Here is a 27,870-nt window from a genome sequence, read left to right as displayed (position 1 = left end):
CATTGTAAATGGCCCTTAGTTCCAGAACATTTATGTGTAGGGAAGTCTCCTGACTTTTCCATAGGCCTTGGAAGTTTCTTCCCTGTGTGACTGCCCCCCAGCCTCGAAGGCTGGCATCCGTGGTCACCAGGACCCAGTCCTGTATGCCGAATCTGCGGCCCCCTAGAAGATGAGCACTCTGCAGCCACCACCACAGCGACACCCTGGCCCTTGGAGACAGGGTTATCCGCCAATGCATCTGAAGATGCGACCCGGACCACTTGTCCAACAGATCCCACTGGAAGATCCTTGCATGGGACCTGGCGAATGGAATTTCTTCGTAAGAAGCTACCATCCTTCCCAGGGCTCGCATGCATTGATGCACCGACACCTGTATTTGTATTAGGAGGTCTCTGTCTAGAGACGCCAACTCCTTGGACTTCTCCGGGAGAAACCCTTTTTATCCTGTTCTGTGTCCAGAACCATACCCAGGAACAGTAGACGCGTCGTAGGAACCAGCTGCGACTTTGGAATATTCAGAATCCAGCCGTGCTGTTGTAGCACTTCCCGAGATAGTGCTACTCCGACGAACAACTGCTCCCTGGACCTCGCCTTTATAAGGAGATCGTCCAAGTACGGGATAAGTACTTCGGCCATTACCTTGGTAAATACCCTCGATGCCGGGGACAGACCAACGGCAACGTCTGGAATTGGTAATGACAATCCTGTACCACAATTTTGAGGTACTCCTGGTGAAGAGGGTAAATAGGGACATGCAGGTAAACATCCTTGATGTACAGTGATACCCTGAAATTCTCCAGGCTTGCAATAATCGCCCTGAGCGATTCCATTTTGAACTTGAACCTTCGTATATAAGTGTTCAAGGATTTCAATTTTAGAATGGGTCTCACCGAACCGTCTGGTTTCGGTACCACAACATTTTGGAATAGTAACCCCGGCCTTGTTGAAGGAGGGGTACCTTGATTTCACCTGCTGGAAGTACAGCTTGTGAATTGCCGCCAGTACTACCTTTCTCCGAGGGCAGCAGGCAAGGCTGATGTGAGGTAACGGCGAGGGGGAGTCGCCTCGAACTCCAGCCTGTATCCCTGTGATACTACTTGCAGAACCTAGGGATCCACATGTGGGCAAGCCCACTGGTCCCTGAAGTTCCCGAGACGCGCCCCCACCGCACCTGTCTCCACCTGTGGAGCCCCAGCGTCATGCGGTGGACTCAGAGGAAGCGGGGGAAGATTTTTGATCCTGGGAACTGGCTGTCTGGTGCAGCTTTTTCCTTCTTCCCTTGTCTCTGTGCAGAAAGGAAGCACCTTTGACCCGCTTGCTTTTCTGAAGCCGAAAGGACTGTACCTGAAAATACGGTGCTTTCTTAGGCTGTGAGGAAACCCGAGGTAAAACATTTTCTTCCCAGCTGTTGCTGTGGATACGAAGTCTGATGAAACAGCCCCTGCTCTCGAGGCTGAGAAACGTGTCAAGCATCCCGCCCGACGTTCTGTCCGGTATCCTGGTCATTATTCAACATCCAACACACCAGCAGTGTACTTAACGGCTCCTGCTACGGAAGCACGAGCGAACGGCTTTTGGCCCCGACCAGCCGCGCTCTGACATGGCTCTGTGAAGTGCAGCATCCATCCAGTGTCACTGACAGCCTCTTCTGTGCCGCTGCTTAGCGGTGTGGGCAGCCGGCGCCCACTATCAGGAAGGTGACCACGGGAAATCTCTCCACTATTGTAAGACCTGGGTAAGCTTTTCTACACGAGACTGTACAAATAGCGGTTCCAGCTTAAAAGTCACTGCATACACATGGAAACATGTTTATTTAAGCTGCCCAGATAAAGCCTCTCTTCAATTGGATGAGACTGTGAATATTCAAGTTGATTATTTTATGGTGGATAGTTAAAAATATATATCACTTCACTGTGGATGGACTTCCTAAGCAACACCTAATGAATTCATGTGATCCAATCAGCCCATGCATGGAGCTTAATTCAATAAGTATTAGTGAAATATAAATGCTGCAGTGTTTATCAGAAATACAAGTGGTTACGTTCTTTTAAGGGAGTTTTTACAATGTATCTTACAAATGTTACCATTTTTAATTACTAAAGTTTTGGTGTATATTACATGAATAATATTCCAGGATAATTGGTTTATTCACTGAATTGTGACAGTTATATATAAAACATCTTTTAACAATAAATTATATCAATACTGTTAATGGTAGCTTCTCAGCTTCTCTGAGTATTTCTTGTTCTATTGACGGAATCACTTAACCTAAAACACCTCCTTTCCCTACATGGACATTTGTTTAGGAGAGAGCATGAGACATGCGTATCAGAGGTGACAGTCATACATGAGCTTTCTACCAACTGATACTGTGCGCTTACCTTTTCGTTCAAAGCTTTCTTCCCTAAGAATACAGACAAGTGAAAGAAATTTTGTAACTTCCTTTAAATAAAGCACAGTCGTGTTGTTGAGCTTGATAATCGCCATGGACTCCTTGTCATATGCAGTTCCATTGCACTCCGCATGCAAGCTGGGAAAATAAAGTAAAAGAAAGATAAAGCACCAGTAGTTTATAGGTCAGAAACAAAAGTTTTCTATGCAAAAGGGAAATAGTTCCAATACTAAATATGTGAGAGATAACAGTGCAATTCCATAACATTTTCATTGCACACTCCCATCTAAACTGAAGGGCCCTGCAGCAGATATAATAAATTATGCTATATCTAAATGTGTAAAACATCGTGCAGGATTGTAAAAAATAAGAATTTACTTACCGATAATTCTATTTCTCGGAGTCCGTAGTGGATGCTGGGGTTCCTGAAAGGACCATGGGGGGATAGCGGCTCCGCAGGAGACAGGGCACAAAAGTAAAGCTTTCCGATCAGGTGGTGTGCACTGGCTCCTCCCCCTATGACCCTCCTCCAAGCCAGTTAGGTACTGTGCCCGGACGAGCGTACACAATAAGGGAGGAATTTTGAATCCCGGGTAAGACTCATACCAGCCACACCAATCACACCGTACAACTTGTGATCTAAACCCAGTTAACAGTATGATAACAGCGGAGCCTCTGAAAAGATGGCTCACAACAATAATAACCCGATTTTTGTAACTATGTACAAGTATTGCAGATAATCCGCACTTGGGATGGGCGCCCAGCATCCACTACGGACTCCGAGAAATAGAATTATCGGTAAGTAAATTCTTATTTTCTCTATCGTCCTAGTGGATGCTGGGGTTCCTGAAAGGACCATGGGGATTATACCAAAGCTCCCAAACGGGCGGGAGAGTGCGGATGACTCTGCAGCACCGAATGAGAGAACTCCAGGTCCTCCTTAGCCAGGGTATCAAATTTGTAGAATTTAGCAAACGTGTTTGCCCCTGACCAAGTAGCTGCTCGGCAAAGTTGTAAAGCCGAGACCCCTCGGGCAGCCGCCCAAGATGAGCCCACCTTCCTTGTGGAATGGGCATTTACATATTTTGGCTGTGGCAGGCCTGCCACAGAATGTGCAAGCTGAATTGTATTACACATCCAACTAGCAATAGTCTGCTTAGAAGCAAGAGCACCCAGTTTGTTGGGTGCATACAGGATAACAGCAAGTCAGTTTTCCTGACTCCAGCCGTCCTGGAACATATTTTCAGGGCCCTGACAACATCTAGCAACTTGGAGTCCTCCAAGTCCCTAGTAGGTGCAAGGCACCACAATAAGCTGGTTCAGGTGAAACACTGACACCACCTTAGGGAGAGAACTGGGGACGAGTCCGCAGCTCTGCCCTGTCCGAATGGACAAACAGATATGGGCTTTTTTGAGAAAAAACCACCAATTTGACACTCGCCTGGTCCAGGCCAGGGCCAAGAGCATGGTCACTTTTCATGTGAGATGCTTCAAATCCACAGATTTGACTGGTTTTAAACCAATGTGATTTGAGGAATCCCAGAACTACGTTGAGATCCCACAGTGCCACTGGAGGCACAAAAATAGGATTTTGGTACTTACCAGGTAAATCCTTTTCTTTGAATCCATAGGGGGCACTGGAGTACTCTTGGGATATGGACGGGCGTAGCCGATCAAAGGCACTGAATATTCAAATTTAGGACTCTCCCCCCCCTCCATATCCCCAAGTACCTCAGTGTACTTTGCCAGTGTTTTTTACTGAGCGAACAGGATATAGAGAGGTTGACAATGGAGAATCCCTATAACATAACGGACAACCACAAAGTTGATCCGTAACCTTATTGTCAACTAAACAGTTGACACCTTAACCGATAGAACTTTATAATTTGATCCAATCGGTGAAAATGTGTTACCATAAGCTCCTTTGAGCTTAATACCACCCAAGTAAAATTTGTTCACTAAGCTCCCTTGAGCTTAAACAACCCAGGTAAAACTGCTCTGGGTGGGCGTCCAGTGCCCCCTATGGATTCAAAGAAAAGGATTTACCTGGTAAGTACCAAAATCCTATTTTCTTTATCATCCACTAGGGGTCACTGGAGTACTCTTGGGACGTACCAAAGCTTCCCTCGTGGGCGGGAGAGCTGTTTGATACTTGTAACAGTAGGCAGCCAAAGCTAAATGCTGATGGCGCCACCATTCATAACGTGTAAACGTGCACCAACGTGGTGCACTGAAGGCTATGTAGCCGCGTCGTAGACGCTCCACGACCCGCTGGGTCCGACATTCCCACAGAACCTGTGGAATGAACTATTACTGACGTAGGCGATTGTAACTTAGCCTTAAAGTAAACCTGACTTGTAGTCATTATTATCCAACTGGATAATGTCTGCTGAGAAACTGGCTAACACCAGTTTGCAGTATCATATATAACAACAACGTATTCATATCACGTACTGTAGACGTTCGGTACATATATAAACGCGTAACGCGTGTACCACATTCAGAATTTTAGAATGTGCTGTCCACACAGTAACCACTATTGGTATATTGATGTGATGAATACGAAAGCGGATTTCGTCCGAAGATCTGATTTGTCATGAGAAACTCAAATACGGTGGCTTGGAATACAAGGCACCCAAATATGAAAACAAACCCCTTGCCGAAGCACCCTTGCCGTAGGCAAGGCTAGAAGAAAAATGTTTTCCAAAGTGAGAAACTTAATCCCCATTTTTTTAAAAAGGGTTCCAAAATATGAAAATTTAATTCCCTTTTGTTAAAAAAAGGTTCCACAATATGAAAACTGTAAGAAATCTGAACCCAACCTCAAATCGCCTGGCGCTGTAGGTGGGATAAATAGAGTCTGAACTTTGGTGACACCTTGTAGAAAGATGTTCACAGACGTAAATAGAGGCAAACGCTTTGAAAATAAGTTTACCACACAGATACCTGCACTCTTAGTGCAGATGACCGCAGTTTTCCATCCCATTCCGTTTAACAGAATACGGGTACTTGAAGTATGATGTTGGAAACTTCCGAGAGTTACAACCTATGTAAGCACACGAAATTTCTTAATAATGAGCTGCCTTAAGCGGCTTACTATTTCGTAACATGGTTGGTATAACCGATACTGTAACGCTCTATTTTTTTAAGAGGGCGGTCTGAACCCTCACCCTGTCAACCGCAGCTGCGGTACATAGATAATAGGTACATAGGTAACTATGGGTAAAAGAAACGTTTCCTGATGTAACAGGTTGGACGTATTATGAGCGGGGCCAGATCGTGTGCAAGTATTCCTTGACAATTCGAGAAGCAAACTTCTCTGAAACCCATGAGATACCACCAGTATGACTGTGACGAACTGTCTTCTGATCCGTTTTGGCAACGAAGAGAGAAGCAGAAAATGGTGGAGCTAGATACACGATGCTGAATGACCCCATGAATGTGATGTACACATACTGAGCTTTCATCATTGTGGCGAGATGCCATCATGTATACTTGAGGGTAACCCCCTTGTGTGGACTCACCTATGAAACACCTCTGGATTTAATGTCCAGTTTCCAAGATCCAAACCCTGACGGGTGAGATCGTGTTTCTTGACATTTTCACATAATGGCGTTCTGAGCCATTAAAGATTTGAGTTACCTGCCGCCTAGTCATGCGGCTTCTTGGTTCTCACTGTTGTTGAGTATGCAACTGCCGTTGCTTTGTTTGACTGCTTAAAGGCAGCGTGAGCCAGGGCTGAAAAACAAAATTACATGAAACTCACGGTTGTTTCTCTCCACAGAAATCTTTAGTAAAAAGCGAAAGATTTATTCGTTCTGAAGAGAAACCAGATTCTATCCCTGGTCAGACTGAAAGCGAATCATTTAATGTATTGTAAAATGCACAGAGTTTTAGGACATTTATCTATTGCATTGTAAAATGCACAGAGTTCTAGTACCTTTATCGACAGGAATCTGTCGTGTTTTAGAACCTTTGCGTTGATTTTAACTACAAATCCTGACTCTCTGTGACTGTCGTCCAGAGTATACGCACCCTTGTCCCTCTGTGAGAAACGCGATTGAAAACACATCTTTATTCTTAATAAGTGAATACAGCAATGTACCGCTAATGTGCGTGTACCTTTGTTCTTGCTGGTGTAGTAGGTAAAAGTCTTTGATTTACCGTATTTATAATCTTACCTAGGAATTGACATCGTTTAGACCGACTTAGATGTGATTGTTTTCGAACTTAATATGCTACCGCAACTTAATATGCTACCGCAGTATACCTTAGTAGCACAAGATAGAGGAACTTTGTTGATACATAGTTCTTATGTGAGATTAGCTATCATTTCAACATCACTTTGGTAAATACCGGAAGCGATAAGCAACGGAAGAAATGAACTGGTTAATGGTTGTGGCGATTTGCAAACGCTAGAACCTGATATGAATAAACCTGACTGGGTAAATACGCATTGTGAAAATCAATGCAATTATACAATTGTGTGGCTCCAATAAGCAAAAACTAACCGCAGAAAAAACCATTTTCTAACTGTAGTAAATGACTTGCTGATTGATATTCCACGGAGCTGTTTGATTTTGCTCAAACAGAAGGGAATAAGTAACTTTGACTCTGTTAGCGTACTATTGCCTGGTTTATAAACCAGCAACGACTAAATGACAACCTGCCAAACCGTTCGACAGAAGCAGTTTTGTACTGTAAGCTGTAACTAGCTGCGACATATATGAGTTGAAGTCATGAAACCTCGCAACTGTAACATGAAAAGACGCACTTCCACAATTGTAAAGGCGGTCATCAAACCACTGGCTTGCAGACTGTAACGTCCTGTCGTTACATTTCTTATAAAGGAATAAAACGCCGTTACAAGTATACTGTATGCGTATGCGCTAATGGCAGAATATCCTAAAGGGATAAAATGGCGTTACAAGTATATCAAATTTAGGAGCAAACAAGCTCTGGCCTCGTCGCGCTTAACTAGCGACAATGAAAATAACCGGCGTTAGCAGAAGCTTTACAGATATACTCTGCAGCTTCTTTTAACCGTGATCGGTATGGTTTCATACATAGATCTAGTGACCCAAATGTATCTGGGGTTTTTATAATGTTTGACAGAAACGCATTTACCAATGCCGGATCGCGTCCTTTTGGACACGATTATGTATGGTTGTCCAAAACCCCGCACTATCTGAGTGCTGGACTAATGTACCCTTCTCACTTGTAGTTATCGGTGTGAGATTTGACATAGAATCGTGCATTAAATTATAAGACCAGTGAAAGAAACACTCTGGTACCCAAAGGAAAATTGTCACTTTGGAAAGCTTGTCTTTTGTTAGCGCTGGCGGAGTTATTCTGAGACTCCGATTACCGCTGTTTTAATTTGAATTGCCAATGTTAACATTTTTAGTCTGCACTAGAGCCTTATTTGCTATGTCGACAGACATCATAATAGGCAACAGACAGACACTTGCACGACTTAATAAAGTTATTATATGGCATATATATCTATAGATATATGTTATTGCTGAACAGCATATTTATTAGGAAACTAAAGTGTTCTTTATGTGAAAAGCAGTTCACATGGGCATGAAACCCGAACCAAATTCCTACTAACACCCCTGCGCCTTCTGGTGGCTTAAAGATGTAGGGCAGGAATGTTCTAGAATTATCCTGCACTACAACTTCCCACTAACACCCCTGCGCCTCCTTGTGGAGTAGAGGTGTATGGCCGGTGTTATGGAATTATAACTGGAAAACCAGCAATGATTAAAATGGCCGTCATGCCATGCTTTCCCAGACAATCACAGTACAGGTTACCTGCTGCAGTTGTAATATAGGCTTAATAGCCTATTATACAGTTACTATGCTTAATAGCCTTTTATACAGTGATAACCCTGGTGTTGGATACAGTAAAATATATGCAATTAGTCAATTAATATGAACACTCAAAAATAACAGAAAACACGGTTAAACTTGCAATAGGTTATCCACTGGTAACCTATTGCCAGCCAAAGCCTCATATATATATTATATATATATATATACCAAGTGTTTACACATATAATCACAGTTTATACTGATATCATAGACCGTTCTGCCAGCCAAAGTTTCATTATATATTATATATATAAACCTGCAGAAACATATAATACCCCGTACACAGCTTGTCTTTGCTGCTGCTATAGGTATTATTCCCCCTCCCCCTCCCCCCTGCATCCCCATGTTACCTGCAGCGTACAGGGATCGGGTGCAGGGAGAGCCTGAATTCCGCGCCGGGGAGCCGTCCGGAAGCTGCTTCCTACAGCAGTACACAGTCTCCCTGTGTCTGCGGTGTCTCTGTGGAAGAGTGGCCGGCGTCCTTTAATGACGTGCGGCCACTGTTTAGTACAGGGGAGTCTCGGCGGCGTGTAGCGGTGCCGGGCCATCAGATCAGTGAGAGCGGCCGGCGTCTGAGTGCCGAGCGGCCGCTCTCTTAGTTGAGCACACAGTGCGTGTCGTTAGAGCAGTGAGAGCGGCCGGCGTCTGAGTGACGTGCGGCCGCTGTGCTTTAGGCCAGCGCACGGAGAGTCTCGGCGGCGATCAGCGGTGCCGGGCCATTAGTGCAGTGAGAGCGGCCGGCGTCTGAGTGACGTGCGGCCGCTCTGCTTTAGGTCTCAGCGTGATTAGCGGTGCCGGGCCATTAGCGCAGTGAGAGCGGCCGGCGTCTGAGTGACGTTTGGCCGCTCAGCGCGTATAATGTGAGGAGAACTCTCTCATTCTCCCCAACTATCAGGTGGAACTTCATATATAAGAAGTGCTCCTCTACTTCAGCGGGACCCGTCAGCGCCTGTACAGTATAACACACACAGCAGGGCGGCAGCGTGAGCTGACCGCCCTGACACACATACCTTGCTTTCCTGGCTGTGACGAGCTTCTCTGTGTAAGCTACGTTTCAGCCTCCAGCTTCTCTCCTCGTGTCTGCTGTAAGCTCTTTCTTCCAGCTCTTTGTCTCATCCTGGCTGTAACGGATCTTCTTTCTGTAAGGTCCGTTCAGCTTGCAGGAGACAGTGGCTGCCTGTGGCTGTGAGGGTGCTCGTTGTGAGGACCGACACGCCATGCGCTTGCTTATAGCGCCTGTGGCTGTGAGGGTGCTCTTTGTGAGGACCGACACGCCATACGCTGCCTTGCAGCGGCACCATCCCGGACCCAAGTTTTTCAGAAACTGGGACGGGAAGTGTAAAAATTAAAAAATAAAAATAAAAAATAAAAATCTTCTGAAAAGTGGCCATTGCCACAAGCCGATGATCATGCTGTGAGCACCGAAAAAACACTGGCAAATGAGGTACTTGGGGATATGGAGGGGGGGGAGAGTCCTAAATTTGAATATTCAGTGCCTTTGATCGGCTACGCCCGTCCATATCCCAAGAGTACTCCAGTGACCCCTAGTGGATGATAAAGAAAGGGGGTTGTATATGCAATACTCCCTTGACAAACTTCTGGACTTCAGGAACTGAAGCCAATTCTTTCTGGAAGAAAATCGACAGGGCCGAAATTTGAACCTTAATGGACCCCAATTTGAGGCCCATAGACACTCCTGTTTGCAGGAAATGCAGGAAACGACCGAGTTGAAATTTCTTTGTGGGGCCTTCCTGGCCTCACACCACGCAACATATTTTCGCCACATGTGGTGATAATGTTGTGCGGTCACCTCCTTTCTGGCTTTGACCAGGGTAGGAATGACCTCTTCCGGAATGCCTTTTTCCCTTAGGATCCGGCTTTCCACCGCCATGCCGACAAACGCAGCTGCGGTAAGTCTTGGAAAAGACATGGTACTTGCTGAAGCAAGTCCCTTCTTAGCGGCAGAGGCCATAAGACCTCTGTAAGCATCTCTTGAAGTTCCGGGTACCAAGTCCTTCTTGGCCAATCCGGAGCCATGAGTATAGTTCTTACTCCTCTACGTCTTATAATTCTCAGCACCTTAGGTATGAGAAGCAGAGGAGGGAACACATACACCGACTGGTACACCCACGGTGTTACCAGAACGTCCACAGCTATTGCCTGAGGGTCTCTTGACCTGGCGCAATACCTGTCCCGTTTTTTGTTCAGACGGGACGCCATCATGTCGACCTTTGGTATTTCCCAACGGTTTACAATCATGTGGAAAAAACTTCCCGATGAAGTTTCCACTCTCCCGGGTGGAGGTCGTGCCTGCTGAGGAAGTCTGCTTCCCAGTTTCCATTCCCGGGATGAAACACTGCTGACAGTGCTATCACATGATTTTCCGCCCAGCGAAAAGTCCTTGCAGTTTTTGCCATTGCCCTCCTGCTTCTTGTGTCGCCCTGTCTGTTTACGTGGGCGACTGCCGTGATGTTTTTCCACTGGATCAATACCGGCTGACCTTGAAGCAGAGGTCTTGCTAAGCTTAGAGCATTATAAATTTACCCTTAGCTCCAGTATATTTATGTGGAGAAAAGTCTCCAGACTTGATCACACTCCCTGGAAATTTTTTCCTTGTGTGACTGCTCCCCAGCCTCTCGGGCTGGGCTCCGTGGTCACCAGCATCCAATCCTGAATGCCGAATCTGCGGCCCTCTAGAAGATGAGCACTCTATAACCACCACAGGAGAGACACCCTTGTCCTTGGATATAGGGTTATCCGCTGATGCATCTGAAGATGCGATCCGGACCATTTGTCCAGCAGATCCCACTGAAAAGTTCTTGCGTGAAATCTGCCGAATGGAATTGCTTCGTAGGAAGCCACCATTTTTACCAGGACCCTTGTGCAATGATGCACTGTTTTTAGGAGGTTCCTGACTAGCTCGGATAACTCCCTGGCTTTCTCTTCCGGGAGAAACACCTTTTTCTGGACTGTGTCCAGAATCATCCCTAGGCACAGCAGACGTGTCGTCGGGATCAGCTGCGATTTTGGAATATTTAGAATCCACCCGTGCTGTTGTAGCAGTATCCGAGATAGTGCTACTCCGACCTCCAACTGTTCCCTGGACTATGCCCTTATCAGGAGATCGTCCAAGTAAGGGATAATTAAGACGCCTTTTCTTCGAAGAAGAATCATCATTTCGGCCATTACCTTGGTAAAGACCCGGGGTGCCGTGGACAATCCAAACGGCAGCGTCTGAAACTGATAGTGACAGTTCTGCACCACGAACCTGAGGTACCCTTAGTGAGAAGGGCAAATTTGGGACATAGAGGTAAGCATCCCTGATGTCCCGGGACACTATATAGTCCCCTTCTTCCTGGTTCGTTATCACTGCTCTGAGTGACTCCATCTTGATTTGAACCTTTGTAAGTGTTCAAAAAAAAATTTTTAGAATAAGTCTCACCTAGCCTTCTGGCTTCAGTACCACAATATAGTGTGGAATAATACCCCTTTTCTTGTAGTAGGAGGGGTAATTTAATTATCACCTGCTGGGAATACAGCTTGTGAATTTTTTCCCATACTGCCTCCTTGTCGGAGGGAGACCTTGGTAAAGCAGACTTCAGGAGCCTGCGAAGGGGAAACGTCTCGACATTCCAATCTGTACCCCTGGGATACTACTTGTAGGATCCAGGGGTCCTGTACGGTCTCAGCGCCATGCTGAGAACTTGTCAGAAGCGGTGGAACGCTTCTGTTCCTGGGAATGGGCTGCCTGCTGCAGTCTTCTTCCCTTTCCTCTATCCCTGGGCAGATATGATCTTATAGGGACGAGAGGACTGAGGCTGAAAAGACGGTGTCTTTTTCTGCAGAGATGTGACTTAGGGTAAAAAACGGTGGATTTTCCAGCAGTTGCCGTGGCCACCAGGTCCGATGGACCGACCCCAAATAACTCCTCTTCCTTTATACGGCAATACACCTTTGTGCCGTTTGGAATCTGCATCACCTGACCACTGTCGTGTCCATAACATCTTCTGGCAGTTATGGACATCGCATTTACTCATGATGCCAGAGTGCAAATATCCCTCTGTGCATCTCGCATATATAGAAATGCATCCTTTAAATGCTCTATAGTCAATAAAATACTGTCCCTGTCAAGGGTATCAATATTTTTAGTCAGGGAATCCGACCAAGCCACCCCAGCTCTGCACATCCAGGCTGAGGCGATCGCTGGTCGCAGTATAACACCAGTATGTGTGTATATACTTTTTATGATATTTTCCAGCCTCCTGTCAGCTGGTCCTTGAGGACGGCCCTATCTATAGACGGTACCGCCACTTGTTTTGATAAGCGTGTGAGCGCCTTATCCACCTTAAGGGGTGTTTCCCAACGCGCCCTAACTTCTGGCGGGAAAGGGTATACCGCCCATAATTTTCTATCGGGGGGAACCCACGCATCATCACACACTTTATTTAATTTATCTGATTCAGGAAAAACTAAGGTAGTTTTTTCACATCCCACATAATACCCTCTTTTGTGGTACTTGTAGTATCAGAAATATGTAACACCTCCTTCATTGCCTTTAACGTGTGGCCCTAATAAGGAATACGTTTGTTTATTCACCGTCGACACTGGATTCAGTGTCCCTGTCTGTGTCTGTGTCGACCGACTAAAGTAAACGGGCGTTTTAAAACCCCTGACGGTGTTTTTGAGACGTCTGGACCGGTACTAATTGTTTGTCGGCCGTCTCATGTCGTCAACCGACCTTGCAGCGTGTTGACATTATCACGTAATTTCCTAAATAAGCCATCCATTCCGGTGTCGACTCCCTAGAGAGTGACATCACCATTACAGGCAATTGCTCCGCCTCCTCACCAACATCGTCCTCCTACATGTCGACACACACGTACCGACACACAGCACACACACAGGGAATGCTCTGATAGAGGACAGGACCCACTAGCCCTTTGGAGAGACAGAGGGAGAGTTTGCCAGCACACACCAAAAACGCTATAATTATATAGGGACAACCTTATATAAGTGTTTTCCCTTATAGCATCTTTTTTATATATTTCTAATGCCAATTTAGTGCCCCCCCTCTCTGTTTTAACCCTGTTTCTGTAGTGCAGTGCAGGGGAGAGCCTGGGAGCCTTCCCTCCAGCCTTTCTGTGAGGGAAAATGGCGCTGTGTGCTGAGGAGATAGGCCCCGCCCCTTTTTCGGCGGCCTCGTCTCCCGCTCTTAACGGATTCTGGCAGGGGTTAAATATCTCCATATAGCCTCCGGAGGCTATATGTGAGGTATTTTTAGCCAAAATAGGTATTCATTTGCCTCCCAGGGCGCCCCCCTCCCAGCGCCCTGCACCCTCAGTGACTGCCGTGTGAAGTGTGCTGAGAGGAAAATGGCGCACAGCTGCAGTGCTGTGCGCTACCTTTAGAAGACTGAGGAGTCTTCTGCCGCCGATTCTGGACCTCTTCTTACTTCAGCATCTGCAAGGGGGCCGGCGGCAAGGCTCCGGTGACCATCCAGGCTGTACCTGTGATCGTCCCTCTGGAGCTGATGTCCAGTAGCCAAGAAGCCAATCCATCCTGCACGCAGGTGAGTTCACTTCTTCTCCCCTAAGTCCCTCGTTGCAGTGATCCTGTTGCCAGCAGGACTCACTGTAAAATAAAAAACCTAAGCTAAACTTTTCTAAGCAGCTCTTTAGGAGAGCCACCTAGATTGCACCCTTCTCGGCCGGGCACAAAAATCTAACTGGCTTGGAGGAGGGTCATAGGGGGAGGAGCCAGTGCACACCACCTGATCGGAAAGCTTTACTTTTGTGCCCTGTCTCCTGCGGAGCCGCTATCCCCCCATGGTCCTTTCAGGAACCCCAGCATCCACTAGGACGATAGAGAAAATAAGAATTTACTCACCGGTAATTCTATTTCTCGTAGTCCGTAGTGGATGCTGGGAACTCCGTAAGGACCATGGGGAATAGACGGGCTCCGCAGGAGACTGGGCACTCTAAAAGAAAGATTAGGTACTATCTGGTGTGCACTGGCTCCTCCCGACCTCGGTTAGGGAAACTGTGCCCGGAAGAGCTGACACAACTAGGAAAGGATTTGGAATCCAGGGTAAGACTCATACCAGCCACACCAATCACACTGTACAACTTGTGATAACCATACCCAGTTAACAGTATGAACAACAACTGAGCCTCATTTAACGGATGGCTCATAACAATAACCCTTTAGTTAAGCAATAACTATATACATGTATTGCAGAGAGTCCGCACTTGGGACGGGCGCCCAGCATCCACTACGGACTACGAGAAATAGAATTACCGGTGAGTAAATTCTTATTTTCTCCGACGTCCTAGTGGATGCTGGGAACACCGTAAGGACCATGGGGATTATACCAAAGCTCCCAAACGGGCGGCAGAGTGCAGATGACTCTGCAGCACTGCATGAGCAAACTCAAGGTCCTCCTCAGCCAGGGTATCAAACTTGTAGAACTTAGCAAACTTGTTTGACCCCGACCAAGTAGCAGCTCGGCAAAGCTGTAAAGCCGAGACCCCTCGGGCAGCCGCCCAAGAAGAGCCCACCTTCCTTGTAGAATGGGCTTTCACCGATTTTGGATGCGGCAATCCAGCCGCAGAGTGAACCCGCTGAATCGTGCTATAGATCCAGCGAGCAATAGTCTGCTTCGAAGCAGGAGCGCCAACCTTGTTGGCTGCATACAGAATAAACACCGTTCTGGAAACATAAATTTTCAAAGCCCGGACTACGTCCAGCAACTTGGAATCCTCCAAGTCCCTAGTAGCCGCAGGCACCACAATAGGCTGGTTCAAATGAAATGATGATACCACCCTAGGGAGAAATTGGGGACGAGTCCTCAATTCTGCCCTGTCCATATGGAAGATCAGATAAGGGCTTTTACAGGACAAAACCGTCAATTCTGACACACGCCTAGCCGAAGCTAAGGCCAATAGCATGACCACTTTCCACGTGAGATATTTTAGCTCCACGGTCTTAAGTGGCTCAAACCAGTGGGATTTCAGGAAATCCAACACAACGTTAAGATCCCAAGGTGCCACCGGTGGCACAAAAGGAGGCTGAATATGCAGCACCCCCGGAACAACGTCTGAACTTCAGGCAGTGAAGCCAGTTCTTTTTGAGAGAAAATGGATAGGGCCGAAATCTTGACCTTTATGGATCCTAATTTTAGGCCCATAGTCACTCCTGACTGTAGGAAGTGCAGGAATCGACCCCGCTGGAATTCCTCTGTAGGGCCTTCCCGGCCTCACACCAAGCAACCTATTTTCGCTATATACAGTGAAAAAGTCTTGCTGTCACGTCTTTCCTAGCCTTTATCAGCGTAGGAATAACTGCATCCGGAATGCCCTTTTCCGCTATGATCCAGCGTTCAACCGCCATGCCGTCAAATGCAGCCGCGGTAAGTCTTGGAACAGACAGGGCCCCTGTTGCAACATGTCCTGTCTGAGAGGCAGAAGCCCTGAGTCCTCAGAGCATTTCTTGCAGCTCCGGGTACCGAGTCCTTCTTGGCCCATTTGGAGCAAAGAATATTGTTCTCACTCCTCCTTTTATTACAATTCTCAGCCCTTGGGTATGAGAGGAAGAGGAGGGAATACATAGACCGACTGGAACACCCACGGTGTTACTAGTGCGACCACAGCTATCACCTGAGGGTCCCTTGACCCGGCTTAAAACCTTTTTTAGCTTTTTATTGAGGTGGGACGCCATCTAGTCCACCTGAGGCAGTTCCCATCAATTTGCAAACTGCGTGAAGACTTCCTGATGAAGTCCCCACTTTCCCGGGTGGAGGTCGTGCCTGCTGAGGAAGTCTGCTTCCCAGTTGTCCACTCCCGGAATGAACACTGCTGACAGTGCGCTTACTTGATTCTCCGCCCAGCGAAGAATTCTGGTGGCTTCTACCCTCGCCACCCTGCTCTTTGTGCCGCCTTGGCGGTTTACACGAACCCCTGCGGTCTGACTGGATCAGAACCGGTTGGTCGCGAAGCAGGATCTCCGCTTGACTTAGGGCGTTGTATATGGCCCTTAGTTCCAAGATATTGATGTGAAGGCAAGTCAGTTGACTTGACCACAGACCTTGGAAATTTCTTCCCTGTGTAACTGCCCCCCACCCTCGGAGGCTTGCATCCGTGGTCACCAGGATCCAGTCCTGAATGCCGAATCTGCGGCCCTCGAGAAGGTGAGCACTCTGCAGCCACCACAGGAGAGACACCCTGGCCCTGGGGGATAGGGTGATTAACCGATGCATCTGAAGAGGTTATCCGGACCACTTGTCGAGTAAGTCCCATTGGAAGGTCCTCGCATGGAACCTGCCTAAGGGGATGGCCTCGTATGATGCCACCATCCTTCCCAGGACTCGAGTGCAGTGATGCACTGACACCTGTTTTGGTTTTAATAGATTCCTGACCAGTGTCATGAGCTCCTGAGCTCTCTCTATCGGGAGATAAACCCTTTTCTGGTCTGTGTCTAGGATCGTGCCTAGGAGAGGCAGATGAGCTGTAGGAACCAACTGCAACTTTGGAATATATAGAATCCAGCCGTGTTGCCGTTACACTTCCAGAGAAAGTGATATGCTGTTCAGCAACTGCTCTCTTGATCTTGCTTGTATGAGGAGATCGTCCAAGTACGTGATAATAGTGACACCTTGCTTCCGCAGGAGCACAATCATATCCGCCATTACCTTGGTTATGACAATCCCGTACCGCAATTCTGAGGTACGCCTAAGTAGGTGGATAAATGGGGACATGAAGGTATGCATCCCTTATGACCTGATTCATGATAAAGTCTCCCTCTTTTTAGGCTTGCCCTGACCGCTCATAGCGATTCCATCTTGAACTTGAACCTTCTCAGGTATATGTTCAGGGATTTTTAATTCAATATGGGTCTGACCGAACAGTATGGTTTCGGGATTACAACATGGTCGAATAATAACACCCTCTTGTTGAAGGAGGGGACCCTTGACCACCACCTGTTAAAGATACAATTTGTGAATTGCAGTTAACACTAGCTCCCCCTCTTGGCGGGAAGCCCGCAGGGCCGTCGGTGAGGGGGCATCTTCTCACAGTCCAGCTTGTATCCCTGACACACAATATCTATTGCCCAGGGACCTAACAGGGAGTGAACCCACTTGTGGCTGAACTTACGAAGGCGTGTCCCCACCAGGCCTAGCTCCGCCTGTGGAGCCCCAGCGGCATAGGTGGATTTTTGTAGGGGCCGCGGGAGGACTTCTGTTCCTGGGAACTAGCTGGGTTGATCCCGGCTCTGACAAGAAAGGACGCACCTCAGACTTTGTTTCTTTATTCGAAAGGCTGCATTTAATAATGTCGTGCTTTCCTAGGCTGTGCAGGAATATAAGGCAAACTAGCAGAATTACCAGCTATAGCTGTGGAGACCAGGCCCGAGAACCCTTCTCCACACAATCCTCAGCCTTCCATATGCCTCTTAAGTCGGCATCATCTGTCCAATGCATATTCTACAGGACACGTCAAGCAGAGATCGACATAGCTTTGACTCTAGGACCCAGTATACTCATGTCTCTTTGGGCATGCTTTATAACTATATATCTATCACTTAAGACAGCATCTTTAATATATTTACTAGGGTCTCAATCTCTGCTGATAAGGTACCTGTCCACGCTGCCACAGCGCTATAAACCCATGCCGACACAATCGCCGGTCTGGGTAGTATACTAGAATGTGCACGCTATCTGCAGGATCCCTGAGAATAGCAAGTGCTACCGTCTGTGCAAACAGGACACCCTAGGGGAAGATTCTCAACACATCCTGGCCCTAGTGGGGAAAGGATACAGCCTGAGAATTCTCTTGTGGGAAGCTGCCGTCTCTTGTCTGGAGATTCCCGCTCTTTTTCCTCATGAGAGGAGGGAAATTTACCTCAGCATTCTTCCCCTTAAACATGTGTACTCTCGTGTCAGGGACAGATGAGTCATCAGTGATATGCAAATCATCTATTTTTTCAATATCATATATTGAATACCTTCTAGCCATCTTGGCTGTAACTTTGCATTATCGTAGTCGACAGTGGAGTTAAACTCCGTGTCGATACCAGTGTTTGTTATTTTGGATAGTGAGCATTGTGAGACTCTGAAGGTCTCTGTGACATAGGGACAGACATGGGTAGATTTCCTGTCTGTTCCCTAACCATTTGTGCAATAAATTCACCTTAGCACTTACACATATCCAAACAGGTGTCGGCGTTGTCGACGGAGACACCCTCTCACACACATATCCGCTCTATCACCTCCTTAGAGGAGCCTTTTACCTCAGACATGTCGACACACGCGTACCGACACACCACACACACATGGGATGCTCTATTTGAAGACAGTTCCCCCACAAGGCCCTTTGGAGAGACAGAGAGAGAGAGTATGCCAGCACACACCCCAGCGCTATATAACCCAGGGATTACACTACAACTCCGTGTTTACCCAGTAGCTGCTGTATATACAATTTTTGCGCCTAAATTTATGTGCCCCCCCCCCTCACTTTTCACCCTTTGTGTACCAGGATACTGCAGGGGAGAGCCTGGGGAGCTTCCTTCCAGCGGAGCTGTGAAGAGAAAATGGCGCTGGTGTGCTGAGGAAGAAGGCCCCGCCCCCTCAGCGGCGGGCTTCTGTCCTGTTTCTGACTAAAAATGGCGGGGGTTTTACAGATATACAGTCACAGACTGTATTATGTGTATTTTTATGCCAAAGGTATTTTTATTGCTGCCCAGGGCGCCCCCCCCAGCGCCCTGCACCCTACAGTGACCGGAGTGTGTGGTGTGCTGTGGGAGCAATGGCGCACAGCTGCGGCGCTGTGCGCTACCTTAATGAAGACAGGAGTCTTCTGCCGCCGATTTCATCGCTTCTCTTCTGTCTTCTGGCTCTGCAAGGGGGACGGCGGCGCGGCTCCGGGAACGGACGATCGAGGTCAGGCCCTGTGTTCGAACCCTCTGGAGTTAATGGTGTCCAGTAGCCTAAGAAGCACAAGCTAGCTGCAAGCAGGTAGGTTTGCTTCTCTCCCCTCAGTCCCACGTAGCAGTGAGTCTGTTGCCAGCAGATCTCACTGAAAATAAAAAACCTAACAAATACTTTCTGTCTAGCAAGCTCAGGAGAGCCCACTAGGAGCACCCAGCTCTGGCCGGGCACAGATTCTAACTGAGGTCTGGAGGAGGGGCATAGAGGGAGGAGCCAGTGCACACCAGATAGTACCTAATCTTTCTTTTAGAGTGCCCAGTCTCCTGCGGAGCCCGTCTATTCCCCATGGTCCTTACGGAGTTCCCAGCATCCACTAGGACGTCAGAGAAATAAAAAAATAAAAAAAGTGAAAAGAAAAGTTTTTATTTACCTGTATATACAGGATACATCTATCACAACATCTATCATATCGCAGCACAGCTCATAGGATTGCATGTCTACAGGAGAACTATCCGTGGCTATGTAGATCTTACTGACAACATCAAATAAAAAAGCCTTTTCAATGCCAGAATTCTGAAAACAAAACAGTGAAAGTAAACAGATTAGTGTTATTATTATTATCCTTTATTTATATGGCACCACAAGGGTTCCGCAGCGCCCAATTACAGAGTACATAAACAAATAAACAGGAAAACAGCAACTTACAGTTGATGACAGTATAGGACAAGTACAGGGTAAATGAACATAGTTACATCAGCAGATGACACTGGAATAAGTATCAGGTGGCAGAAGACTGCTGGATTTGGTGCAGTTGAAGATTATTAAAGTAAGAAAGGATAAGCACATGAGGGAAGAGGGCCCTGCTCGTGAGAGCTTACATTATACTTGAGGAAACCAGATCCGTTGCTTTTATCAGTAAGATTAAAGTGTTGTGATCGCAACTGCCCAATAAACAAAAAATCAGACTGTGACAGCTTTTAGTTATTAATATTCCAGGTTTCAGAAAGCCACAAACAGGCTGATCTTGCACTGAATCACACAGTCCAGCAATGTGAAAAAAGTTACATTTGGCCTAGTCAGATGGATGATACCCGGTAATGCATCCCTTGGATCAAACGGACAAATCAATTCCTATCTCAATGTTTGGTCAGAAGATAGCCACCTACAGCAGTTATTGTCCGAACCGCTCAACTGTTAACTGACTGCTGGTTGGGTGCCAATCACTTAATATAGGATACATATATAGTGAGTGCTCTAATACAGTGAGAGGAGCACTCACTCCATTTTTAGTGGTGGTATTCTGCCCTTTGAGGTCTTAAACCATTCCTGATTACTCTAACATTCCAATTTAAGAATGACCACATTTTACTATAGATTTATTGAACCAATCCTATTGCACTGGATACACTTGATTTGTTGAAGTCCAACTAATTAGTCCAACTCGGTGGACTTATCTGACACACATAGTTTGAGATTTATTTATGACCATCTAGAAGTCACCTACCCCCGAAGAATCCTTCTTGGACGAAACGCGTAGGGTTTACCAATCGCCGATCACCACCCTTCTGCTTGGATATCCACCCTAGAGCTCACACCTATTTAAAAGGTGGAGGTGGATCTCCCAATTGTCAACTAAGCATTTGGTGGGTGCAGAATTTTGTCACGATTGTATCACTGATGTATTTCAATCCATCATTGTTATATTCTATTGAATATCTTTGCAGCTATTAGTTGTTATTATTATTATTATTATTTTTTTTACTAAATATCTAAATTTGTATATATGTTTGTTTTTTATTGTTTGTTTTTTTTGTCCCTGCCTATTTGGCCAATCCCGGGCCCCATCATTTCTGATGACAGCCCTGGGACAGGGTTAGACAGACACATAAAAAAGGGATGCAGGTGCCCTATGCAAACATTACTATTCAAAGTTTAAATATATATTACAATTGAATACCATAAGAGGTTGTTAGCAAAAATTTGGCCAAAGATGTGGGCCAGCCAACCAACGTCACCTCTTTGACAAACAAATCCCTAAATGGGAATAGGTAAAGGGATACATGTCTGCACTAGTTAAATAGAAATATTCAACAAGGGTAACCCCGATTGATAATCATCGAAAAAATAAGAATTTACTTACCGATAATTCTATTTCTCATAGTCCGTAGTGGATGCTGGGGACTCCGAAAGGACCATGGGGAATAGCGGCTCCGCAGGAGACTGGGCACAAAGTAAAAGCTTTAGGACTAGCTGGTGTGCACTGGCTCCTCCCCCTATGACCCTCCTCCAAGCCTCAGTTAGGATACTGTGCCCGGACGAGCGTACACAATAAGGAAGGATTTTGAATCCCGGGTAAGACTCATACCAGCCACACCAATCACACCGTACAACTTGTGATTTGAACCCAGTTAACAGCATGATAACAGAGGAGCCTCTGAAAAGATGGCTCACAACAATAATAACCCGATTTTTGTAACAATAACTATGTACAAGTATTGCAGACAATCCGCACTTGGGATGGGCGCCCAGCATCCACTACGGACTATGAGAAATAGAATTATCGGTAAGTAAATTCTTATTTTCTCTAACGTCCTAGTGGATGCTGGGGACTCCGAAAGGACCATGGGGATTATACCAAAGCTCCCAAACGGGCGGGAGAGTGCGGATGACTCTGCAGCACCGAATGAGAGAACTCCAGGTCCTCCTCAGCAAGGGTATCAAATTTGTAGAATTTTGCAAACGTATTTGCCCCTGACCAAGTAGCTGCTCGGCAAAGTTGTAAAGCCGAGACCCCTCGGGCAGCCGCCCAAGATGAGCCCACTTTCCGTGTGGAATGGGCCTTTACAGATTTTGGCTGTGGCAGGCCTGCCACAGAATGTGCAAGCTGAATTGTACTACAAATCCAACGAGCAATCGTCTGCTTAGAAGCAGGGGCACCCAGCTTGTTGGGTGCATACAGGATAAACAGCGAGTCAGATTTTCTGACTCTAGCCGTCCTGGAAACATATATTTTCAGGGCCCTGACTACGTCCAGCAACTTGGAATCCTCCAAGTCCCTAGTAGCCGCAGGCACCACAATAGGCTGGTTTAAGTGAAATGCTGAAACCACCTTAGGGAGAAATTGAGGACGAGTCCTCAATTCTGCCCTGTCCGTATGAAAAATCAGGTAAGGGCTTTTATAGGATAAAGCCGCCAATTCTGAGACACGCCTGGCTGAAGCCAGGGCTAACAGCATTACCACTTTCCATGTGAGATATTTTAAGTCCACAGTGGTGAGTGGTTCAAACCAATGTGATTTTAGGAATCCCAAAACTACATTGAGATCCCAAGGTGCCACTGGAGGCACAAAAGGAGGCTGTATATGCAGTACCCCCTTGACAAACGTCTGAACTTCAGGAACTGAAGCTAGTTCTTTTTGGAAGAATATTGACAGGGCCGAAATTTGAACCTTAATGGACCCTAATTTGAGGCCCATAGACAGTCCTGTTTGCAGGAAATGCAGGAATCGACCCAGTTGAAATTCCTCTGTAGGGGCCTTCCTGGCCTCACACCACGCAACATATTTACGCCAAATACGGTGATAATGTTGCACAGTTACATCCTTCCTAGCTTTGATCAGGGTAGGGATAACTTCATCCGGAATGCCTTTTTCCTTCAGGATCCGGCGTTCAACCGCCATGCCGTCAAACGCAGCCGCGGTAAGTCTTGGAACAGACATGGTCCCTGCTGGAGCAGGTCCTTTCTTAGAGGTAGAGGCCACGGGTCTTCCGTGAGCATCTCTTGAATTTCCGGGTACCAAGTCCTCCTTGGCCAATCCGGAGCCACGAGTATAGTCTTTACACCTCTCCTTCTTATGATTCTCAGTACCTTCGGTATGAGAGGCAGAGGAGGGAACACATATACTGACTGGTACACCCACGGTGTTACCAGAGCGTCCACAGCTATTGCCTGAGGGTCCCTTGACCTGGCGCAATATCTGTCCAGTTTTTTGTTGAGGCGGGACGCCATCATGTCCACCTTTGGTTTTTCCCAACGGTTCACAATCATGTGGAAGACTTCTGGGTGAAGTCCCCACTCCCCCGGGTGAAGATCGTGTCTGCTGAGGAAGTCTGCTTCCCAGTTGTCCACTCCCGGAATGAACACTGCTGACAGTGCTATCACATGATTTTCCGCCCAGCGAAGAATCCTTGCAACTTCCGTCATTGCCCTCCTGCTTCTTGTGCCGCCCTGTCTGTTTACGTGGGCGACTGCCGTGATGTTGTCCGACTGGATCAACACCGGCTGACCCTGAAGCAGAGGCCTTGCCTGACTTAGGGCATTGTAAATGGCCCTTAGTTCCAGGATATTTATGTGAAGTGACGTTTCCATGCTTGACCACAAGCCCTGGAAATTTTTTCCCTGTGTGACTGCTCCCCAGCCTCTCAGGCTGGCATCCGTGGTCACCAGGACCCAATCCTGAATGCCGAATCTGCGGCCCTCTAGGAGATGAGCACTCTGTAACCACCACAGGAGAGACACCCTTGTCCTTGGAGATAGGGTTATCCGCTGATGCATCTGAAGATGCGATCCGGACCACTCGTCCAGCAGATCCCACTGAAAAGTTCTTGCGTGGAATCTTCCGAATGGAATCGCTTCGTAAGAAGCCACCATCTTTCCCAGGACCCTTGTGCATTGATGCACTGACACTTGTCCTGGTTTTAGGAGGTTCCTGACTAGCTCGGATAACTCCCTGGCCTTCTCCTCCGGGAGAAACACCTTTTTCTGGACTGTGTCCAGAATCATCCCTAGGAACAGTAGACGTGTTGTTGGAATCAGCTGCGATTTTGGAATATTTAGAATCCACCCGTGCTGACGTAGCACTACCTGAGATAGTGCTACTCCGACCTCTAACTGTTCCCTGGACCTTGCCCTTATCAGGAGATCGTCCAAGTAAGGGATAATTAAGACGCCTTTTCTTCGAAGAAGAATCATTTCGGCCATTACCTTGGTAAAGACCCGGGGTGCCGAGGACAATCCAAACGGCAGAGTCTGAAACTGATAATGACAGTTTTGTACCACAAACCTGAGGTACCCTTGGTGAGAAGGGTAGATTGGGACATGGAGATAAGCATCTTTGATGTCCAGAGATACCATATAGTCCCCTTCTTCCAGGTTCGCTATCACTGCTCTGAGTGACTCCATCTTGAATTTGAACCTTTTTATGTAAGTGTTCAAGGATTTTAGATTTAAAATTGGTCTCACCGAGCCGTCCGGCTTCGGTACCACAAACAGCGTGGAATAATACCCCTTTCCCTGTTGTAGGAGGGGTACCTTGATTATCACCTGCTGGGAATACAGCTTGTGAATAGCTTCCAATACTGCCTCCCTGTCGGAGGGAGACGTTGGTAGAGCAGACTTCAGGAACCAGCGAGGGGGAGACGTCTCGAATTCCAATTTGTACCCCTGTGATACTACCTGCAGGATCCAGGGGTCCACTTGCGAGTGAGCCCACTGCGCGTTGAAATTTTTGAGACGGGCCCCCACCGTGCCTGAGTCCGCTTGTAAAGCCCCAGCGTCATGCTGAAGACTTGGCAGAAGCGGGGGAGGGCTTCTGCTCCTGGGAAGAGGCTGCCTGGTGCAGTCTTTTTCCCCTTCCTCTGCCCCGGGGCAGAAATGAGTGGCCTTTTGCGCTTGCCCTTATGGGGACGAAAGGACTGAGTTTGAAAAGACGGTGTCTTTTTCTGCTGAGAGGTGACCTGGGGTAAAAAGGTGGATTTTCCAGCCGTTGCCGTGGCCACCAGGTCCGATAGACCGACCCCAAATAACTCCTCCCCTTTATACGGCAATACTTCCATATGTCGTTTGGAATCCGCATCACCTGACCACTGTCGCGTCCATAACCCTCTTCTGGCAGAAATGGACATCGCACTTACTCTTGATGCCAGGGTGCAAATATCCCTCTGTGCATCTCGCATATATAGTAATGCATCCTTTAAATGCTCTATAGTTAATAATATACTGTCCCTATCCAGGGTATCAATATTTTCAGTCAGGGAATCCGACCAAGCCACTCCAGCGCAGCACATCCAGGCTGAGGCGATTGCTGGTCGCAGTATAACACCAGTATGTGTGTATATACCTTTTAGGATATTTTCCAGCCTTCTATCAGCTGGTTCCTTGAGGGCGGCCGTATCGGGAGACGGTAACGCCACTTGTTTTGATAAGCGTGTGAGCGCCTTATCTACCCTAGGGGGTGTTTCCCAACGCGCCCTAACCTCTGGCGGGAAAGGGTATAGTGCCAATAATTTATTAGAAATCAGCAGTTTTTTATCGGGGGAAACCCACGCTTTATCACACACCTCATTCAATTCATCTGATTCAGGAAAAACTACGGGTAGTTTTTTCACACCCCACATAATACCCTTTTTTGTGGTACTTGTAGTGTCAGAAATGTTCAACGCCTCCTTCATTGCCGTGATCATGTAACGTGTGGCCCTACTGGACATTACGTTTGTCTCCTCACCGTCGACACTGGAGTCAGTATCCGTGTCTGGGTCTGTGTCGACCATCTGAGGTAACGGGCGCTTTAGAGCCCCTGACGGTGTTTGAGACGCCTGGACAGGCACTAACCGATTCGCCGGCTGTCTCATGTCGTCAACAGTTTTTTGCAAAGTGCTGACATTGTCACGTAATTCCTTAAATACGACCATCCAGTCAGGTGTCGACTCCCTAGGGGGTGACATCACTAAAACAGGCAATTGCTCCGCTTCCACATCATTTTCCTCCTCATACATGTCGACACAATCGTACCGACACCCAGCACACACACAGGGAATGCTCTGATAGAGGACAGGACCCCACGAGCCCTTTGGGGAGACAGAGGGAGAGTTTGCCAGCACACACCAGAGCGCTATATCTGTATAGGGATAACCTTATATAAGTGTTTCTCCCTTTTATAGCTGCTGTATTTATATTAACTGCCAAATAGTGCCCCCCCCTCTCTTGTTTTACCCTGTTTCTGTAGTGCAGGACTGCAGGGGAGAGTCAGGGAGCCGTCCTTCCAGCGGAGCTGTGAGGGAAAATGGCGCTTGTGTGCTGAGGAGATAGGCTCCGCCCCCTTCACGGCGGCCTTTTCTCCCGCTTTTTTTAGGAAAACTGGCAGGGGTTAAATGCATCCATATAGCCCAGGAGCTATATGTGATGCATTTCTTTAGCCATATAAGGTTTAAACCGTGTTTTATTGCGTCTCAGGGCGCTCCCCCCCAGCGCCCTGCACCCTCAGTGACCGGAGTGTGAAGTGTGCTGAGAGCAATGGCGCACAGCTGCGGTGCTGTGCGCTACCTTATTTGAAGACAGGAACGTCTTCTGCCGCCGATTTTTCCGGACCTCTTCGCTCTTCTGGCTCTGTAAGGGGGCCGGCGGCGCGGCTCCGGGACCCATCCAGGCTGAACCTGTGATCGTCCCTCTGGAGCTAATGTCCAGTAGCCAAGAAGCCCAATCCACTCTGCAGGCAGGTGAGTTCGCTTCTTCTCCCCTTAGTCCCACGATGCAGTGAGCCTGTTGCCAGCAGTACTCACTGAAAATAAAAAAAACTATTTAAACTTTTACTCTAAGCAGCTCAGGAGAGCCACCTAGATTGCACCCTTCTCGTTCGGGCACAAAATCTTAACTGAGGCTTGGAGGAGGGTCATAGGGGGAGGAGCCAGTGCACACCAGCTAGTCCTAAAGCTTTTACTTTTGTGCCCAGTCTCCAGCGGAGCCGCTATTCCCCATGGTCCTTTCGGAGTCCCCAGCATCCACTAGGACGTTAGAGAAATATATATGTATGAGATTTGCCGGGGCTGCTGACGGAGACATTTGTAATCACAAGAAAAAAATGAAAAAAATAAAGACAATAAAATTAGACATACATACACATAAATGTATGTATGTCTAACTTTACTGTCTTTATTTCGTGGTTGGACGATTTTAAATAACTTGAATAAAGGTTATATTTTATCTATACCCATGTGCGCTAACAAAGACATTATTTTTTCTTCTTTTCTTGTCAAACAAATCCCTAACGTTCTAAGGGTTCACGCCTGGGACACAGGGCACCACAAACCAGCCCAGCCAAAAACCCACCCAGGGCACTGCACAAATGAAAGATAGCAATTAAGTGTTACAGAGTAGCAGGTGTGTAAAAGCAGCTGATCAGTGTTTAGGAGAGCTACAGGAGTGAAAAAAAATAAGATTTTACTCACCGGTAAATCCATTTCTCGTAGTCCGTAGTGGATGCTGGGACTCCGTAAGGACCATGGGGAATTGCGGCTCCGCAGGAGACTGGGCACAACTAAAGAAAGCTTTAGGACTACCTGGTGTGCACTGGCTCCTCCCCCTATGACCCTCCTCCAGACCTCAGTTAGGATACTGTGCCCGGAAGAGCTGACACAATAAGGAAAGATTTTGAATCCCGGGTAAGACTCATACCAGCCACACCAATCACACCGTATAACTCGTGATACTATACCCAGTTAACAGTATGAATAATAATTGAGCCTCTCAACAGATGGCTCAACAATAACCCTTTAGTTAAACAATAACTATATACAAGTATTGCAGACAATCCGCACTTGGGATGGGCACCCAGCATCCACTACGGACTACGAGAAATAGATTTACCGGTGAGTAAAATCCTATTTTCTCTGACGTTTTAAATGGA

The 27,870-nt window shown here is 47.2% G+C and overlaps 1 protein-coding gene and 1 pseudogene across 2 annotated transcripts in view; both read right to left on the bottom strand.

Annotated features, from left to right (window-relative positions):
• Positions 1 to 27,870, bottom strand: part of RRAGC (Ras related GTP binding C) — a 172,299-nt gene that overhangs the window by 27,695 nt on the left and 116,734 nt on the right. For both annotated transcript variants that reach the window (XM_063954316.1, XM_063954315.1), the window contains 2 exons: positions 19,621 to 19,763; positions 2,382 to 2,530 (listed from right to left, as the gene is read on the bottom strand). In XM_063954316.1, the coding sequence (XP_063810386.1) occupies positions 2,382 to 2,530; positions 19,621 to 19,763 (292 nt within the window). The remainder of the gene's footprint in view (positions 1 to 2,381; positions 2,531 to 19,620; positions 19,764 to 27,870) is intronic.
• Positions 6,121 to 6,230, bottom strand: LOC135054141 (U5 spliceosomal RNA; annotated as a pseudogene).

The sequence above is a fragment of the Pseudophryne corroboree genome, chromosome 2 (assembly GCF_028390025.1).
Source record: "Pseudophryne corroboree isolate aPseCor3 chromosome 2, aPseCor3.hap2, whole genome shotgun sequence".
NCBI lineage: Eukaryota > Metazoa > Chordata > Amphibia > Anura > Myobatrachidae > Pseudophryne > Pseudophryne corroboree.
The sequence above is the reverse complement of the archived record's forward strand: the minus strand, read 5'-3'. Positions and strand labels throughout refer to the sequence as shown.